General features: G+C 40.1%; 1 protein-coding gene across 3 annotated transcripts in view; it reads left to right on the forward strand.

Moving 5' to 3' along the window:
- LOC124117442 overlaps positions 1-19699 on the forward strand; it is a 60938-nt gene that overhangs the window by 25994 nt on the left and 15245 nt on the right. For all 3 annotated transcript variants that reach the window (XM_046479346.2, XM_046479362.2, XM_046479355.2), the window contains exons 2-6: positions 11713-11881; positions 13525-13613; positions 14013-14156; positions 15313-15505; positions 16324-17277. In XM_046479346.2, the coding sequence (XP_046335302.2) occupies positions 11732-11881; positions 13525-13613; positions 14013-14156; positions 15313-15505; positions 16324-17277 (1530 nt within the window). In that variant the 5' untranslated portion in view covers positions 11713-11731. The remainder of the gene's footprint in view (positions 1-11712; positions 11882-13524; positions 13614-14012; positions 14157-15312; positions 15506-16323; positions 17278-19699) is intronic.

Below are 19699 nucleotides of genomic sequence, written 5' to 3' on the forward strand. Positions count from 1 at the left end.
AGAATAAGCAACAAAACAGGACTATCTGTCAGATCTGGATCTTCTCTTGGCCATTAGTCAACCCGTAACCATGGTAATAGTGTAAACATACATTGAAATTGACAAGACGAAACTGCTGAGCAGCCGAAAGATGTTGCATACATTTCAGTGTTATGGCCCGGAATGTGCTGTATACTTCCTGCTTGGGAAATAGATCAAGACAAAGAACACAGCAGCAAAGAATGCTAGAAATGTGTGTGTGTGTGTGTGCTGTGTGTGTATTCCCAACTGTTGTGTAAAAAACTATGATTTGGAATGTTGTACGTTTACACATTTGAAATTTGACAATCATTTATCAGTCAACAGTTTCATTTAGCCAGTCACAGATTGCAATCAAATGCCATGTCTTTTGACAAGAATGTTCATTATATAGTTATAATAGCTTGTTTTCTTCTTTTTGGGGGGTCAAAAACAATATTGCTTATTTTCTAAAGACAGACATGATATCATCAAGCTTCTTCTTCATAGGAGCAAGATATAATGGTCTGGAAAATAAAGATTAGTCACAAATGATCTTTTTGAAGGAGTTTTTTTAAAAAAGAATTTCATTGTATGTTGGAATTTTAGTATGGGGCACCTTGATATGTTTTTTGAGCTAAGTGACTCACAAGTGGCAGTTACCTCATGCACCCTTTTTGAAGAAAGTTGCTCTTGTGTATATTTATATGAAAAAATGAAGCTGGCAAAAAAACATTTTTTCAGTTGTCTATTATGGAAAACATAGATGACCTCAAACAAAGGCTTTTATTTTGCAGCTTTGAAAAAATATGCGACCTTTTGATTGGGAGGTAATTTCTTTCCTCGGTTTGAAGGTTGTGAAACCTTCAAGATCTATAGGGAACTATTTGTGTTTTGGATTTTGTGTGACAAATATCCTCTACGGTATTTCCATCCTTGTATGAGTCACTTGGCCAAAAGGGCCCAAATTCTGCCTTGTACCAGTTAATTACATGATTTGTTTATTTGTTGTTTAACGCATCACTTAGCATTACTCCAGCTTTAAGTGGCGACCTGCAAATAATGAAGTCTGGACCAGGCAAACCAGTGATTGTTGTTATGAACAACGATCCACACTCTTCAAAGTTTTTCCTGTTGCCAACAGTTACAAATTAGCTTTACATTTGAAGTAGGGAGTACTGATTGTTTAATATTGTGTGGATGCAGTAAAAAGGAAATGATAATACATTTACTGTTAAAATGTATCAGACCAAGGCCCCATTCCACGAGGCAATCTTTGGCTACAACTACCGTATGTCTGTGTCATTGTATGGCACTTACGATCGTCTTAACTCTACGATCGTTTTGTGGAACGGCGTCCAAGTGAATGTATGATCAAAGAACTAGGAAAAGATCAGCCTCGCAAACATGTTTTTACATGCTATCAGTTTGGTGCCATGAATATTGACTTCTAAGATTACCTTTCTCGTACACAGTTGAGAAATTAAATTTCTTTGTACGCCCTCTCTCAACAACATAGATTTATTTTATCAGCAAATTGTCATGACCATGTTTGTGGAAGTATGTTGATGTTTATTGTATGGGTACGACATATGATGTTGTCACACCTATGTTATACTGTGTCTGAATGTCGTGATATTGTCACTCCTATGTTATACTGTGTCTGAATGTCGTGATATTGTCACTCCTATGTTATACTGAGTCTGAATGTCGTGATATTGTCACTCCTATGTTATATTGAATCCGTCAAAGGGATTGTGTTTTATTGCCTGAAGGTCAAAGGAATGTAGTTGTAAGTTCCCGGACAAAGTGTGGAAATAGGACACACGTTGCTTCATGATCAGCAGGTGTGTTTTTTTGTGAAGCACATATGAGGTATTCTAGAGAAAGAAACGCTCCCAGTACTCTGCGAAGTGAAAGAGATAACCCTTTTCACTGTTATTCACCTATCTACTATCTGTTTCACTCAACCATCTACCGACCCACCCATACTCACTCACTCACCCCTACTCACTCACTCACTCACTCACTCACTCACTCACTCACTCACTCACTCACTCACTCACCCCTACACCCACTCATTCACTCACTCACTCATTAAATCCACTCTCACTCACTCACCCCTGCACTCATTCACTTTCACTCATTAAATCCACGCTCACTCACTCACTCACTCACTCACCCCTGCACTCATTCACTTTCACTCATTAAATCCACACGCACTCACTCAAACACTCACTCACTCACTCTCTGGTTTACCTGTATCCTCCCAAATGGATTTTTTACGGGTTGCTATGATACAGAAGAGAGTTATCTCAAACCGTCCAATTACAGCCATTTTGACATAGACCTTGCAGATGGAAAATACTGTCACATGGTGCATGAGACTTGTGCATGTGTGCTGCCTGGTTACTATTCTTGTCAACATTAGGTCAGACAGTGGGGCGTGATTTACAGTGCATGTGAGCACACCTATATCCACTCACTCGCTCACCAGGATCTAACACACCTCTCATTTAAAGCTGTGTATTAAATTATGGCGGCTATGGTCAACCATGCACCTGACACTACGATGCCCCACTTGCACTCTACTCGACACGGGGGCACGGGTGGCCCAGTCATCTAAGGTGCCACAATTCGCTTTGCAGAGTTGCGTCCCTTGGGCACGCCAGAAACCTATGATTGTGGGTTCAAATCCCGTTCGCCCCAATTATGTTTCTAGGTTTGTCAGCACCATACCCGTGCTCGTGGGTTTCGCCAAAGTGGTAAATGTCTGAGACCTGCATCACTTCGGGCTTTCCTCCCACATCAAGCTGACACGCCGTGGTATAACTGGAATACTGTTTAAAGCGGCATTAAACCCAACTCACTCACTCACTCTACTGGACACCATGTTTACCCTCTTGAATGTGGCCCAAGCTGAAAGTTGTGGAGCCAATCCTTGTATAGATAGTGGCCTGTGGAGAGGCTAATATGGACATTGTGAGACACGACCTACACACAAAGCCAGAAGGTTTCGGGTTTCATATTGGTTGACATTTCATTGCCATCGGAATGAGATACTATTTGTTGAAATTAGTGTTGTGATTTGCCTTCTCAGAAGGCCTTGTGCAGAGGCATTGAATTGAAGACAGTATTGAATTGCTACGTATTTATGTAGCCTGTTTCATAGGCTGGTATTATGAATAGAAAGTATGAAAGTATACACATGTTTTGTATTCGTCAAATATATGTTCAAACCAGGGACCTAGCCAATGTATTTCTTGTTTTATGGAGTCTGCTCTCGAGTTTTGCAAATTGAAATAAGACAGGCTCTGTTTGTTTTTAAAATTGAAATAAATTTTTTTCTGAAATATGAATCAACCAACCCTGATGAAGGGTTGTTTGGCAATTGAAAATAAGTGATAAAAAATATAAATTTATATCCATTATGAAGTTGTTTGAAATTTTTATCAAAATTAAAAACATCTAATATAAGATTTAAATATGGTTTGGAAAAGAACTCAATGATTATTTATGTTAATGCTGATAATGAATAAATGTTACTCCACGATATGCAAACTGGCATTAGTCTGTCAGCCTGAGTCAGTTTTTTATTAATGGACCCATGAAGATCCAGGTTAGAATAGGTCTTCAGAAACCCATCCTTGCCGTAAAAAGTGATAATGCTTGTCGTGAGAGGCAACTAACGGGATTGGGTGATCAGGCTTGCTGACTTGGTTGATGGATGTCATTGTATCCCAATTACGTAGATTGATGCTCATGATGTCAACCACTGGATTGTCTGTTCCAGACTCGATTATTTACAGACCGCTGTCATACAGCTGGAATATTGCTGAGTGCAGCGTTAAACAAAAAAACAAACCCTAAAACCAGTTGTCTAAAGTTAAATAGAGCTTGAAGAATTTACTCTTATTAGTGGTATCCTGATATTTTGTTGCTAGTAGGGCCATTCAATATTAAGGTTAAGTTGGATCCCTTCAAAGCCTTGTCAGAACTGTGAACAAGAAAAAGAAAGTGTTACGATGCAGAGTGTTGATGGTGTATAAGACTACTGGGGCCAATGTCAAACCTAGTTGTGAATATTGAATCTCACAGTCTCCTGATCTTGTCATAAACTGACATAACGTGTCAGAATTAATCTCGAAGACAGATCGCTCCCCTATTGATTAAACAATAACCCCCAATTTTCATGTCCACAGGAAATGAACAAGGCTTTCGAAGTTAACGAGTCCCCGCCAAATTTGGTGGTCTGTGTCAGATTTGAAGCCAGTGATGATCGGGAAAAGGTGTTTGTGAATTTCCAACGTAATTAACATGTGGTTGCCTGTTATATCGCCAGTGTCAAACAATTGTTTCATCAAATTTTATGTATGAGTCTTGCGCGTGTTGTCGATAGTGAAATAGCCCTTGGTCAGGGCTCTGAAGAAATGAGATTACATGAGTGTACATTAGGCTATAACTGTAGGGAGGGTTGTTAGTGATGACACAAGCAAGACGGAATGTCAAGTAGGTGATACTGTGATTAGCGGGCGGTTTACATATTTGGAGACATTGCATCGGTAATGGAGGTATGTATTGTGATGCTGTTTGGAAATATCCTCGTAACAATCAGAGATAACGTTTTGAGCAATTGAATTTTTACTCAGAGGGTTCTATTTTAATTGGGTTATTACATTTTTCATTGGGTAACCAATATGTTTTTCACTCATCTCTTCATCCCTCTATTGGGTTTTTACCAAAATGAGTAAGCATTTTGAGATTTAAAAAAATATAAATGAAATAATGTTTAAGATGTAATATAACATTTCTAAATAGAGGCTTGACTTGAAAAGTAAATTAGCTCGTAATTGAGTTTTTGAAATTAGCGCCTTTGTACGCATGCTGAAAAAGCTTCTTTCGGTGTTTACGTGTGCTGTTTTCAGACAATTGAGTTTTCCATTTAATGCATGTGTTTCTTATTTGTAAGTTAATTGAAAGTAATTGGGTTTTGAATAGTTTTGGGGGGCATTTTACGCAAATTTCTGACAATGCTGCATAGCGTATTGTGTAGACATGCTTGATGGTTTGTGAGTCTGGGGTTAAAGAGTTTTATTGTAGATAGTTGAAGTGTGCTTGGAGCTTTGTATCCACTCCAGGACATTGAGCCTAGCTAACTTTTAGATGCTGGCTAAGAGTGGCAATAGTTGGCAATATCACAGTTGGATTTCAGTGAATATGAAACACTCTGATTGTTTTCCTTCCATCCAAGGAAGCAATGGTATTACAGGGTAAAAAGGTGATGGAAAGCCAGGATCTTCTGCTTTACTTGACAACATGACAAAGTACTTTTCCATCATCACACAGCAAAAAACTATTGTACAATGGCTAAAAATGATTGCTATGACTTGAACACATTATGATAGGAATTTGATTATGTTGCTTTGAAAAAACAATTTAAGAGATAATATTTTGGGTTACTTACAGTATTGGCTTGACTTCTGGATTTTGCCAGTGTCTACCCGAAAAAAAGTATTTGTAGCCATATGGCTACTTGGTCAAAAATTAAAGTTTAGGGCCTGTCTCTGGCTATTCCCACAAGCACTTTCACAAAGTCATCAAACACTCGTCTGCCTCTGAAACCTTTATCACCACACCTCAGGAGTTGATGGAATGGTTGTCCTCTACATCAATTATGCATTATTGTGATATTGATCCCTGTTGTCACTCGCACTGTATTGAAATTTACAATCTCGGCAGACTTCGGAATTCTGCTGGTTTATTTGCATTTTTGCTGAATCAGCATTTTCAATCAAGGTCGCTGTGACATGCTGATGAGTAAGGGTTGATTACAGTTAAACAATCTAGGAATAAGCCTTTTAAGATGAAGATGAAGAGGAAGATTTGGGCTGCTGAGAACAGGGAGGATTTGTTTAGACAGGTATCAGTGCCATAAGGTAAACATTGTGAAGACTTCCAGGGTAGGTCTTGCAGCAATGAGGTCTTAATGCATGTTTTGTTGACATTTTGTTTTTCACTTTTGATGGTTATCATGATAGTTATGGTCTTAATGGTGCTCCATCACTAATATGAAGGGGTAGCCTAGTTGGTAAAGTGTTGGCAGTCACCCTGCCAAAGGCTTGGGTTTGATTCCCCACATGGGTAATCTTTGACATGCTGTGATATAACTGGAATACTGTCAAAATCGGCGGTCGACCAAACTCACTCACTCACTCACTTCCTGAAAGAAGGAAAGCTTCACTCATTGCCTTACTATGGAAAATGGACACTTATACATAATTAACCTTTACTTTTGGCATTAAATTAAATCTAAGTTGCACAATCATGGATTCACTCACTCACTCACTCACTCACTCACTCACTCACTCACTCACTCACTCACCTACTCACTCACTCACTCACTCACTCACTGTATGAGACTGGACTGTTATTGGTATTGTGTGGCCACAATGTCTGCTGGAAAAGTCCAGTTTCCACCCTTGCCAAACTAGGCAGGAATTATGGAGTTATATCTTGGCTGGACAAACGAGTCTATGCAATCAAAATTGCGTATTGAAATCGACTTACGGTTCGTCAACTGCCGTGCAGATTTCGGTCGATTACAAGATTTGTAGAGCATGTGTACCGTCAACATGGCATCAACAGATATTTTCCAAATCCTATCATGTCTCTCATCAAGGTGCTCACATGATTTGATGCTTTTAGCAAAGTAAAACCCATTTTTATTACAATATAGATCTTGATTATCGATCTGATCATCTTGACTGGGTGCCGCCATTTTGTTTGAAGCAAATGCAAGTGAAATGAGAGGTGGAATCTGATTGTCAATAGGAGGGACATAGAAGGGATATAACTCCCAATAGCCACTGGTGGTGCTACGATCAAGCCAAGAAATTCCTGCCTAGTATGGCAAGGGACTTTTACAGTCAGTTAACTCCCTTGCCTAGGGAAGATGTGGATGCGTTGCTCACACAAGTAATAGCTTGTCTGGTCCAGATTTGATTAGTTTAGATGCTGTGATGCTTGTGAATGACTGTACTCTAAACTGACAGCTAGTTTTCACAAAAATTCTTCTTTATTCAGTGGCGTCTTGTCCCCAAAATAAAATTAATCACGTCCTTTGAGGAGGATTTAATTCAGGCATGAATGCTTCCAGTTGAGTAATAATTTCAAAGAGATTGTTATTCGTGATCCATTAAAAATATTTGCAATATGAAATGGTTTCGGTAGATTAGACCTCAAAATAACTAGGCGATTGATGAACATGTCAAAACGGTCGAATTAGATCTATTGCTAAAAGAGGATGATTCACGTGCGAAGGCAACTTGCTAACTCATGTTTGTACACTGCCAACAGACCAGGCCTCCATCTGAATACACTTCCCGTATCAGCTTCTGAGAGATCAAACAAACGTTCTTGAAGGGTGCCAATCTGGTGCCAATGGTTTAGGTGCAAATATTGAGGGTTTTGTGAGGGAATACACTTGAGATGAGGAACAATGAGGGTGTTTGTTGTACCACTTTATGATTGTCGGTTGACCTTGAGAAGACCTGCTTTGGGAGTTATCGATTTCATGTTTGCTGATTTGTGGGAAATATGTTTGAATTCTACTAAATTTTGTGGGTGAGCTTGACATTCATTGCTACTGTAATGCATAGAGTATATGATCTGATTACTCAAGACTCCTTTGTGATGATGACTGCATTAAGAATGTCACACACTCATAGACACAGGATAACCCTCGATCGTGTCTTTTGATATTAAGTATATCGACACAGGTGATACTTGTAGTAATTCCCAGGCTTGCCAGGATGATCTACTTATATTGAGTGTTGTTATGATTGATATGAAAAGACACTTCAGTTTGATTTTATTTATTATCCAATATCATTCGCAATCAGCAAGTACAAAAACAATGTATTAATTTGATGATCAAGTTGATGTTTGAGACAGCATGTTTAATGCAATGTGAACAATATTGGCTCTAACTCATTCCTTGTTTTACTGGACCGCTCCTGTGGTCTAGTGGTTGAGCGCGGCCCAGAGAACGGAAGGTCCAGGGTTCGATCCCCAGCCGCATCATACCAAAACATGTTAAAAGATGGTACTTGTTGTTACCCTGCCTGGCACTCAGCATGAAGGAATTTAAGCAAGGACTGGTCAGTATACTGTATCAGAGTGGGGTATTCATGTTAAACTGCAGCATGGCATCTCGGGGTAGCACTATAGTATAAGCAGCCACACACTTAAACACATCCATACATGTTGCTATAAAAGTGCAATAATCTAGACTGCGACATTAAACCCCATTTCACCTCACCTCACCTCATCTTACACTATGTTTTTGACTACAATGCAGTTACTTCCCTTATATATGGAATTTGATGAACCAAGACTTTCCACAGTAAATGAGCGCAGTAGCCTATTCAGGCCACATGGTTGCCAGGCTAAGTGTTGTGATGAACTGCCTCTCTGTCCCTCCCATCATTGTGGTAAACTTTTCCCCCAAATGTCATGCATTTCAGGGTTTGAATAAAAAATATAACTGAACATCTAACAACATATCAGGAATATGTTTAGAGCAAAAAAAATTAAAGAATAGAGCAAATAAACAATTGTTTAAAACCAGAAGGCATGTACTTTGTACCCATAAATCCCAGACTTTTCTGAAAACCATTACAGATAGACCACGGCAGCATGACATGAAGTCGATAATGTGTTTTATATGTGTACTTTTTGGTAGCTGGTTAGGGACGTTTCTGGAAACAAATAACATTTCAGTTAGCTAAAACAGACATATTTTTTGCAAAGCTGAGTATTATAAATACTTCCACAATGAGCTTCAATGGAGAGTACGTTGCAGTTGTACAAAGCATCAGTGTTACTGCAACAGCACTCGTGTTGAACTAACAAGGCAAAAAACTAGGGAGATTTTGTTAAGGTTGCAGCTAATGATCGGTGAAATCGCAGGAAATGTCAAATTACCGCTTGCAGTGACTTTCAGAAGTTTTGTCGGTCATTGTGTGAAGTGATTAGTTTCCCTCATCTCCATACACTGCTTCCTGTTGTTGGTCATGTTCGGAGGTGACAGATGGGATATTTCACTTTCACTTTTGGTTGGTTATTTGAAGACCCTTTTCTCATCTTCATGTCAAATAAGTGCATTTTGAGGAATCCAGTAATTTTAAGTTTTGGAGCTATGGGTTATTTCAGAGTGGGATCCTGCTATATTTTATCTCATTTATTTACCTGTCCGGTGAAGATCCAGGGTAGAATAGGTCTTCAGCAACCCATGCTTCCTCTAAAAGGTGACTACACTTGTTGTAAGAGGCGACTAATGGGATCGGGTGGTCAGGCTCGCTGACTTGGTTGATGCATGTCATCTATCCCAATTGCGTGGATCGATGCTCATGATGTCAATCACTGGATTGTCTGGTCCAGACTCAATTATTTACAAACTACCATCATACAGCTGGAATATTGCTGAGTGAGTTAAACAACTAACAAGCAAACAAAACGCTTGTTATTACCTTGGCAATAAAGCCTCATATTGCTGTGCTGCTGAGAAGGATATCTGACTTGAGTTTTTTGTTTTTTGATAAGTTCTTTTGCAAGGCCCTAAGGGACACTGGTGGCCCAGTTGTATAAGCTGCCACAATGAGCTGTGCAGAGTTGTATCCCTTAGGCGTCCCAGGAACATAAGATTGTGGGTTCGAATTCCAGATTTGTCCTGATTAGGTTTCAAAGTTTGTTGGTGGTAAACGTGACGTACATATCTTCAGGCTTTCCTCCCACATCAAGCTGGCACACTGTGATATGACTGAACTTATGTTTGAAGCAGTGTTAAATGGAACTCAAGGAAGACGGAATATTAGTACTTGTCAGTATTACAAAAACATGTCAGGAGCTCCAGAAACTGACTATTTTCTTAAAATATGAAAGTAGTTGTTAGGACAACGGTATCAAGTAACACCCACCAATCATTGCCAGAAAAAAAGATAATGAAAAACATGTCTGAAATGGCATCACTGCATCAATCATGTACAAAAATAGAACATGATTGACTTTCATCCCGATAACATTGACAGCTACAAAATTGACTTAAGCACATGTGTGTAAAACATAATATGTGTTCACAAAGCCTGTTAAACTCTCTGCTTGCTTCAGAGTACATGATTAAGTTTGAGAAAGTTATAAGACTTTGACAAGTTTTCCAATAGGGTTGTTACTCACAGTTCAGGTAGTATTTCTTGATAAACACTTCTTGGCTGCTCAGAGTTCGATCTCAATGGCGCTGGTAATACCAAGGTTTCATATCCAGCCATGGTACTAAGGCTTTAATATTCTTTGACCTTTGGAATTTTGCATGGTACTTTATATTGGCGCAACGGCTTTTGTTATAATGATGTATACAGCGTTTCAATCAATACCTTGGAAAGCAAGAACGATCATTTGCGATTAGATTAGATTAGACTTACTAGAATTTCAAAGTTTTGAAGAGCAATTGCTCGTGTTATATGTGTCTGTGTTTGAGTGTTGATAAGAAATTATTTGCTGACAAGTCTGAGAGAATGTCTGTATGTCTTCTTAGCTCACCTTGGTTTTGTTCATGTACTTTGTGATGTTTCCAACATAAGAAGGGTTTGCAGATTTATCAAGGCTGTAGTTTGTTGAGAATAATTATTTTGAATCCAAAGCTACCAAAATGAATGGAGTATGCTGGTCTGAAGAATAATGTTGTCAGTATGATCGGTAATGACCTTAAAACTTTCTCATGTCAGCAGCTGGATTTAACTTGAACTGCAAGTGCATTTGAAGTGATATTGGAATTAGTATTGATCGTCTTGATCAGTGAAGTGGAATGGTTTTGAAAAGGTCATACTTAATGGTAGCTTGATATCTTGATACAGAGTAACAAATGTTTGATTTCTACATAACTGCCTGGATATTGTGATCGTTCATTGACAGTGCCATCTGCTGACTATAAACAGGTTTTACCCTTCACGAGTTGTGGTCCTACAGTATTTGTCTTGTTTATGATTGAATTAAAAGTGTTTGCAATTCGTGACTCGTGGAGCAATGTCCATCTGAAGTTGTTAAGGGGGACTAACTTGAGCGTTTTGTGATCACAATTTTATGGCAGCTGAGCTGGAATCGGGTTTGGGAATGTAACTAGGCAACTTCTACAGAGAACTGATTCCTTGTTATGATTTGGATGATGGTGTGTTGTCATACCCTGACAGCAGAGAAAGTTGTTGTCCATGGGTTTGTCTGGTCCAGACCTGGGTGCTGTTGTACAAAGTGATCTTAGCGCTAAGGTGACTCGTAACTCCCATAGCTTAACATAGACTTACGACAATCGTAGCGATAAGGTTGTTTTGTACAACGGCACCCTGGTTAGATTACAGATGGACATTGATGCTTATGCTATTGACCATAGGTTTTTCTGGACCAGATTAGATTACAGATGGACAGTGATGCTTGTGCTATTGACCATGTGCTTGTCTGGTGATTTGGCAGTGTTACAAGATGACATCAATGTAATATCACTTCAACAATACTGCAGTCCAAAGCAGTATTCAATCTCTCACAAAGTTACATCATCCCACTAGGTACCCACAATACAAACCATGAGTCCATCAACTTTGTTTTCACCAATCTCCTACAATTTTCAAGCATGACAACACCATCTAATCGAAATTGTTTTTGTTTCAGCCGTGAGTAGGCAGGGATCATGCAGATCAAAGCTCCTCCCAGCTTCCAGCCGCTGGACGTCCGTAGCCAGCAGTACCAGCCCCCGCCGCCATGCCGGTCCCGCTACCGGAAGTTTGACCTCTACAGAGATGTGCAGCAGTTCTTTCAGATCGACAACCATGCCATTCAGGTAACCTACAGCCTCAGCTGTATACTGTATGACCAGGCAGGCAATAGCAGTGCAATGTGCCGGACCATTAGATGAATGGGGATTTGATGTTGTGGCTCATTGGACTTCTTGATTGTGTCATTTCCGCTGTTTCTGATTTGTGTAGAAAATCTGTACCTGATTACAAGGGTGTAATGAGGTATTGTTGGGTGAATGATAACATAAACATGAAATAGTTATGAACTGTTTTGAAAACTTAAACGTCTGATTACCGTATTCGACGTAATAAGCGCCGAGGGCAATATTTGTTAATATATTGGCAAGTGAACAATCCCAATTAGCACCCCTTCCAACTGATCAATGTACACAAGACTTATTTATTCGCGTATGATACACACTCGTGTGTTATATGCACCCTTAATTATGGGCAATTTAATTCTGGAAAAATATATCTGTCGTACATAAACATTTCAGGTTGTGAGCTTAAACCATAAAATTTATCTTTCAACTCTGTTTTTTTTCACCAAAATAATATTCTAATAAGAGCCCCCTATTCCTAATTTTGAGAGCGCCCTGGGCGCTTGTTATGTCGAATACGGTATGTGTCTTTATATGACCTTTTAGCATTTGTAATTGCCAGATATGGTGATGTGGTAGTTTGTGCTATACAATATGCGTTATTATTATTATTATTATTATTATTATTATTATTATTATATACAATGGGTACAGCCCATTTCTGGTGTCCCCCGCCGTGATATTGCTGGAATATTGCTAAAAGCCGTAGAAAAATACTCACTCACTAGGTAGCCAGGTGGTAAAGGCATAACATTCTACTGATCACCAACTGCTGTGTCACATTGACATAGCTTGCCCTTTGAGGCGATAGCTGAGTGTCTGCTGAAACGAATTAGTTTTATTGGTTTCACAGAATCATTTCATTGAAAGCAAGTCATTCTAGCAGCTAAAGTCGTAATAATAATCTGGTTATACACGCTGAATGATAATGGCACTCCATGACCTCTGGCTTTGAGAGATTGAGACAAAAAAAGATGTGTCTGAAGAAAAGTCTTCTTAACCTTTCAAAAGCCAAGATTTCCTAGATAACATTCTAACAACATTTTGCAAGAAAGCACACTCCCCTTCATATAACAGCAGTATATAGCAGTAGCATAAATCAGGCTCCTCTCTTAAATAATGAGCAGTGAACACATAGATAATACAAGTGATTTATATAGTTGTTTTTTTCTGTTGTTTAACGCCACACTCAGATATATTCCAGCTCTGTAGATAATGAAGTGTGGACCAGAAAATCTAGCAGTTGACATGAGCATTGATACACGCAATTGGTGTATGATGACATGCAATAAACCAAGTAACCAAGCCTGACCACCCGATCCATTTATTCGCCTCTTTCTTAGCGCTTGAAATAATTGTAAAACTCAACAAGACAATAGAGCAGTAGAATAAAACTGGCATGAGTCCTGACTAGTTCAAGAAGCCACACACGCGCATTCATGAACATCACTGTCTGAGAGAAACAATCTTGAATGTCATAACCCCAGCCACGAAATGGTAGGTGGGTGGGGTGCCAGAATCAATTCGGTTTATGGCCGTTTTTGTATGACGCTGAGTATGACTGAACGTGTGTTGTCTATGTGCAGGTCGCCCAACAGGACCACGACAACTTCCTGGACCTCATCTGGCACCTGGTGTACAGCCAGAACTACCACTCCGACCTCGACAAGGCCAGGTCAGTCTACATTCATCTTCCTGCAGAACTTTCCCTCGATACTTTCAATCACCTCGGGGCACGGGTGACCGAGTCGTCTAAGGCGCCACAATTCGCTGTGTACAGTTGCGTCCCCTGGGCACGCCAGAAACCTATGATTGTGGGTTTGAATCCCGGTTCGCCTCGATTATGTTTCTAGGTTTGTCAGCACCATACCCATACTCGTGGGTTTCACCGAAGTGGTAAACATCTAAGACCTGCATCACTTCAGGCTTTCCTCCCACATTAAGCTGACTAACCGTGATATAACTGGAAAAATGTTAAAAGCGGTGTTAAACCCAACTCACTCCCTCACTTCAATCACCTCATCTTGTTGATTGAATGTACAGGTGATACATAGATATGCTTGTGATATTTCAGAGTTATTTTCCGCTGGATGACCTCGAAGAACATGTACACAATCTCGTTCCGTGAGAATGTCCGTGCTGGCAGCCCTGAGGAAGTGATTCTGTCCTTCAAGAACAAGCAGGGGACGTATGCCAGGATCTTCGAGACTATGTGCAGGTCAGAAATGTCCCTGAGATGTATTCTTGTTTGTTGGACCACAACTAAAGACCACAACATAATGTACAACAGCGAGGCAACAAAAATAATACTCACACTTAGGATCAGGGTAGGGTTATCGTGAACTGGAAGACTGGCAGAAGGCTTTAGGCTAATAAGAATAATAGTCTTGTTTCTCAGGCACTGCACGCATCATCATAAAGTATGCCACACATTTCGTTTTTATTTACATTTTCAAAAAAATTAATAAATCTTTATACAATGCACTGCTTTACGGCGCATCTCGTGTTATGGTCATGGCAGCAATAGGAGTTTGTATGCTTGTTTATGTAGGGAGGCCCTTTCCCAGGTTGATGGTACACAAGTGTTTCTTTGGGTACACACTAGTTTAAACAAGCAAAAAAATAATAAAAACACCTCCCGCCTGCACTTTATTTGCAAAAATCATTGCCAGAGGACCAATTCTTTTTTTTTTAAGCCTTATGTAAAATGCTGTATGTTATTTTATCTTGCCTTGCATTAAAATACTAGAATACTAGCTTCTGATTGGTTAAGGGATGGGCAGTTATTTTCCATGTAATCTGTTCAAAAGTGAGGTACAAATTTCATGTAGCCCGCAGAGTAATCAATCTTGGCAACTTGCTTATCTTACAAAATATTGTTGTGTTTCTCTAATGAAACCATGTTTATCCTAATGCATTGTGTAAAGGGAAGTAACTCAGTATATTTACGTTGTCTGCAACAAGTTTTGCTAACTCATTGAAACTGCGGACTTATATTCTGGACCTCTATGAATGAAAGTTGGTAAGATCAACTTGTCACCGATCCCTCATGGCATATGGTGTGATGTACCCTGTGTGTGAGACATATTCCCCTCGATATCGGATGACAATAAATATTGTCCTGGGGTTTGCTCCAATAGTATTTGAATCTGGGTATCCACTAAATTTGGAACGTATATTATTGGGATCATGACAAGAACCCCTAGACTTTTATGCGTAAGTTTGAACACTGCAGAAGGATATGGAAAATCATTCTGATAATTGGATGTTGTATTTTCTGAGAGTAGAAAAAGAAAAGGAATGTTTCAAGTCTGCTGTGCAATGTCTACAGGTGTTCAAATCTTTGACCATGGTTTGCCCCGGTCCTATTTCAGGTTCTCTGGCGTGCAGTCTGTTGTGTTGACCGGTTATGCAAAGGGCCTAGACTACCGTCCCGGCGACAAGTTCAAGGGCAACGAGTACAACCATAGCTGGAACGGCATCCTCATCGACGGCAACTGGTACCTGGTGGACTCCCACTGGGCTACTAGGTACCTCACCTCTGAGAAGAACGCCCCAGAAAATCTGGTAAGTACCTACAGTGACTCAGTGTCAAGTAATCCACAAGGGATTATGTTTGTGTTCTTGAGACTGCTCCACTTCAAGCTGGTACGACAAATTAAGATGTCAGAGTTGTGGTCAAGGGGAGATAATTCATGCATTTCTGCACAGGCACTTGTAGCTTATGATAAGAAAAAAACAAAACAACATATCTTATTTAGCCATTCTTCCTGTGATGATAGTATCTAGCTGATCACATAAATGGGGGATTTATATGAATGATTTTTACAACTCTGTCATCGGTGATTTTTTGCACAAAGTTTAAATATGTGGGCTGAAATCACACATGGGCAAAAGTCACAATGTCGACAAATAATACCTTGGTCAAATGAAATTTAACTTGGAAATATTAGTAGAGCTGTTTAAAGTCTGTATGCATATGTTCATAGTCTCACTTATACAGTGTGATACACCTATTCTCCTATACACCAAAAATGTTTTTTGTGTGTCAATTTCCATGTTATCCAATAGTAATTTTCTTACGCATGCATCTGAAAAGCTGAACGCAATTATTTAGGGCTATAGTGGTTTTGTTTGAAGTTCTAGTGATATATATTTCTGACATCTTGTATCTAAGAGGTCTCCCGCTTTGTGCATCCATTACCCAGTTGTCTTAAGTTGACTTCATTGTGTGGTGGGGTAACCTTGTGCATTCCCTCGTCAATGTAACCTTGGGTTTGATTCCCCTTAGTTTGATGTCGATTCCCTACAGCCTGAATATTTCTAAAGGCATTGTTAAGGCCTACTCAATGACTCTACAGACACGTTTTGTTGTTTACTTTTAGGTCTATGAGTACGATGACTTCTACTTCCTGACTGACCCCGAGCAACTCATCTACAGCCACTGGGCTCACAAGCCGGAATGGCAGCTGCTGACCGCCTCAATTGACCTGCAGGACTTCGAGAACCTGCCCCTGGTCAAGTCCTACTTCTTCAAGTGTGGCATGTTCTTCATCTCTCATCATGTTGGTGTCGTCCAGACGAAGAAGGGAAAGATCGCCATCACTGTCGGCTTCTCCAAGCCTACCAACTTCACCTACAAGATTGTCTTTTCTGATTCCAACGATGAGACCTACCAGGGCCAGAAACTGAAGAACTTCGCCCTCCAGGAGCACGGCAAGAACCAGACAACCACCTTCATCTTCAGGGCTCCTAAATCGGGCCAGTATTACTTCACAATCTTTGCTCAACTCTTGACAGGGGAACTCGGTGTGAAGAACGTCTTCACTGCTTCGGCTGAATACAAGGTTGTCGCTGACACCGCTTCCAACGATGCGAAGCCCCTCCCCAACTGCTCTGACAGCTGCTGGGGCCCCGGTGTCGCCGTTGACCAACTCGGCATTGTCGCCAATCCTCCACAGGGCATCATCCCGACAACTGATGGCAGGGTGAACCTGGAGTTCAAGAAGACCCGCCCTGCTTTCCTCCTGGCCAAGCTGCGGAAGAATGGAGTTCGGGAGGAAGACCTTGAAGCCTGTATCCGAGATGACGACCAAGGCGACAAGATTTTGGTGACGGCTGACCTCCCATCCAAGGGCGAGTATGGTATTGAGGTGTACGGCAATGACCCCAACAAAGATGGCGACACATACACCCACATTTGCCAGTACTACGTCCACTATGCTGACCCAGCGGATCAGAACAATGCCTTCTACCAGGAATCGCCTGACAAAGCTCGCTATTTCGGAGGCGGACAAGGAACTTTGGACAGACAAGGATATAACCCAGATTACTCAGGGGTGAGTGTTGTCATACTTGCATCTATATTTAGTTTTAGTAGTCTGTCTTCTTTCCGCTATATATATACATCCTGGGAAGGCAGGCTAGGGAAGTGATCACTGTTTTTACTCTTCATGCATAAGGTATAAAATTTGTGAAGTCCATTCTCAGTCCACTCAGTCCTAACTGTATTAGGCAACTAACAGGATCAGGTAGGATGCTGGGTAGCCTAGTGGTTAAAACGTTACTTCGTCTCACCAAAGGGAAGACATTTACCTTCTGTTCAGTTGTCAGTATCATAAAACTGGTACACAAAGTTTTATCATCCAAAATGTTTTTTTTTAAATTGAATGGTTTGTAAAATTTTCATATCCTGACATTCTTCAATTATTTGATCTATATTGTATTGGTTTGTATGAAGTCTAAAGTTCAAACAGTGATATAATGGTGGAATGCATAACTGAATAATGACTGAGCTGGGGCCATTTCTAGTAAGTTGAAACACTAGACGAGAAAAACAGTGATAAACACAACTGAGTTCCACTAGTCATCTGTATTCATTTGGGGCAGTGGGGTAGCCAAGTGGTTAAAGTGATCGCTCATCACACTGAGGACCTTGGTTCGTTTACCCACACATGTGAAATGTGGAAGCCCATTCTGCTGTCGCCAGCTGCGATATTGCTGGAATATTGCTAAATGCGGCGTAAAACCAAACTCCCGCACTGTACACTTTCACTGAGGTATCCTGGATGCCCAACATCTGTGCTGGTGTAGTTGCACTATGGGCTTGTTTTCAGTAAATTAAAAAAGAATATTAGTAATTATTAGGTAGTCATAAAAATAATTAAAATGCTTCAACATGTACCAATTCAGAGAAATTGTTTCTGTTTCCTTTGGTTCTCATTGCCCAAATACGACCATACACTAAACAGGCTTTTTTTATGTTATTTCCTGTGCTCTAGATTGTATGATAAACAACTCCCACTCGTTGTTCATTTCTTGTGAATTATGTCAACAGTTTGTACAGCCTTTTTGAGGATGTCAGTTAATTGTACAAGCTTTTAGGACATTTACTGGTATTTAAATAATGATGACAACCTGAAGACAATCTGACCTTGGCAATGTCAGACTCCTTTTTATCAGCAAGGGGGGCAAGTTAGGTATTCTCATACTTTTCAAGTCGATTATCTGCACAATTTCTCCCAAAACCGACTGTCATATTTCTCCTAGTTTTGGGTACGATTGTTAGGCCATTGCGTTCATCTGCGTTGTCCAGCTACATTTATAGGGATCAACTCACTGGACCCTCTCCTCTCAAAAATAACGTCAATTTAGGACGTCATCAAGTTGCGAGCGCATGTTACAATCTCCAGACATGACGTTATGATAGAACAATGTTTATTGTGAAATAAACCACCTTTTGTTCATCATTGTTCTTTGAGACTGCCTCCATGGTCTAGAGGTAGAGCGTCCGCCCGGAGAGTGGAAGGTCCGGGGTTCGATCCCCGGCTGTGTCATACCAAAAGACGTTAAAAGATGGTTCTTGTTGTTACCCTGTCTGGCACTCGGCATTAAGGGGCTAAAACAAGGACTGGTCAGCTCGGAGTCAGTTTACTGTATCTGAGTGGGGTATTCATGTTAAACTGCGGCATGGTATCTCAGTGGGCTAGCACTATCAATCGGCATCTGTCCGGACTAGTACAAGCAGCCACACACACACATGCATGCACGTCGCTATATAAGTGCAATAATCTTGGAAGCGACGTTAAACCCCATTTCACCTCACCTCATTGTTCTTTGCGATTTGTGGCATAGCTATCTTATATTGTTTAATAGGACCAAGTGAAAAAAACACAATTACATGACTGGCTGTATATGGTCTATGTTTTCATGTTGATTTTAATAAGTGTTTACATTAGCCGTGTTAAATATGACGTCATTTTACATGGACAAATAGGTATTCCCTACTTTGATATGTTTGATATATAACACGGCAATACATCTAAGATGAGGAAACTGTTGTGAAAGTTGAGTAAGTTTTTTTTACTGAATGGTTACTTTGTGGAATATGAAACCACTATTAAAATAATGTGCATAACACACATTGAGAGCAGGGGCATAGTTTCATTAGGCAGGGGTTCACTTGAAGCCGGAGCAGCCATAGCACAGGAAGTTGATTTGAACACGGAAATGCCGTTTACTGTGAGAGGAAGAGATTATGAACTCAAGTGCTCCATTTGAACTGTTGACAGTATCGTTGATTTCAAATTCCAATCTTTGTCAAACATATTTTCACTCCAGTTCTATCACCCTTTAAATGAGAATAGACTGGTCTGTTGTCTCAAAAAGAAGATTCCATGTGTGTGATTTAGGGGTGCTGCACCTGTTATTGAAACAGGAAATTGTTGGTGTCATATATGTTTCAAGGATTGTTTGTCAACA

The sequence above is a fragment of the Haliotis rufescens genome, unplaced genomic scaffold (assembly GCF_023055435.1).
Source record: "Haliotis rufescens isolate VD_foot unplaced genomic scaffold, xgHalRufe1.0.p SCAF_12, whole genome shotgun sequence".
NCBI lineage: Eukaryota > Metazoa > Mollusca > Gastropoda > Lepetellida > Haliotidae > Haliotis > Haliotis rufescens.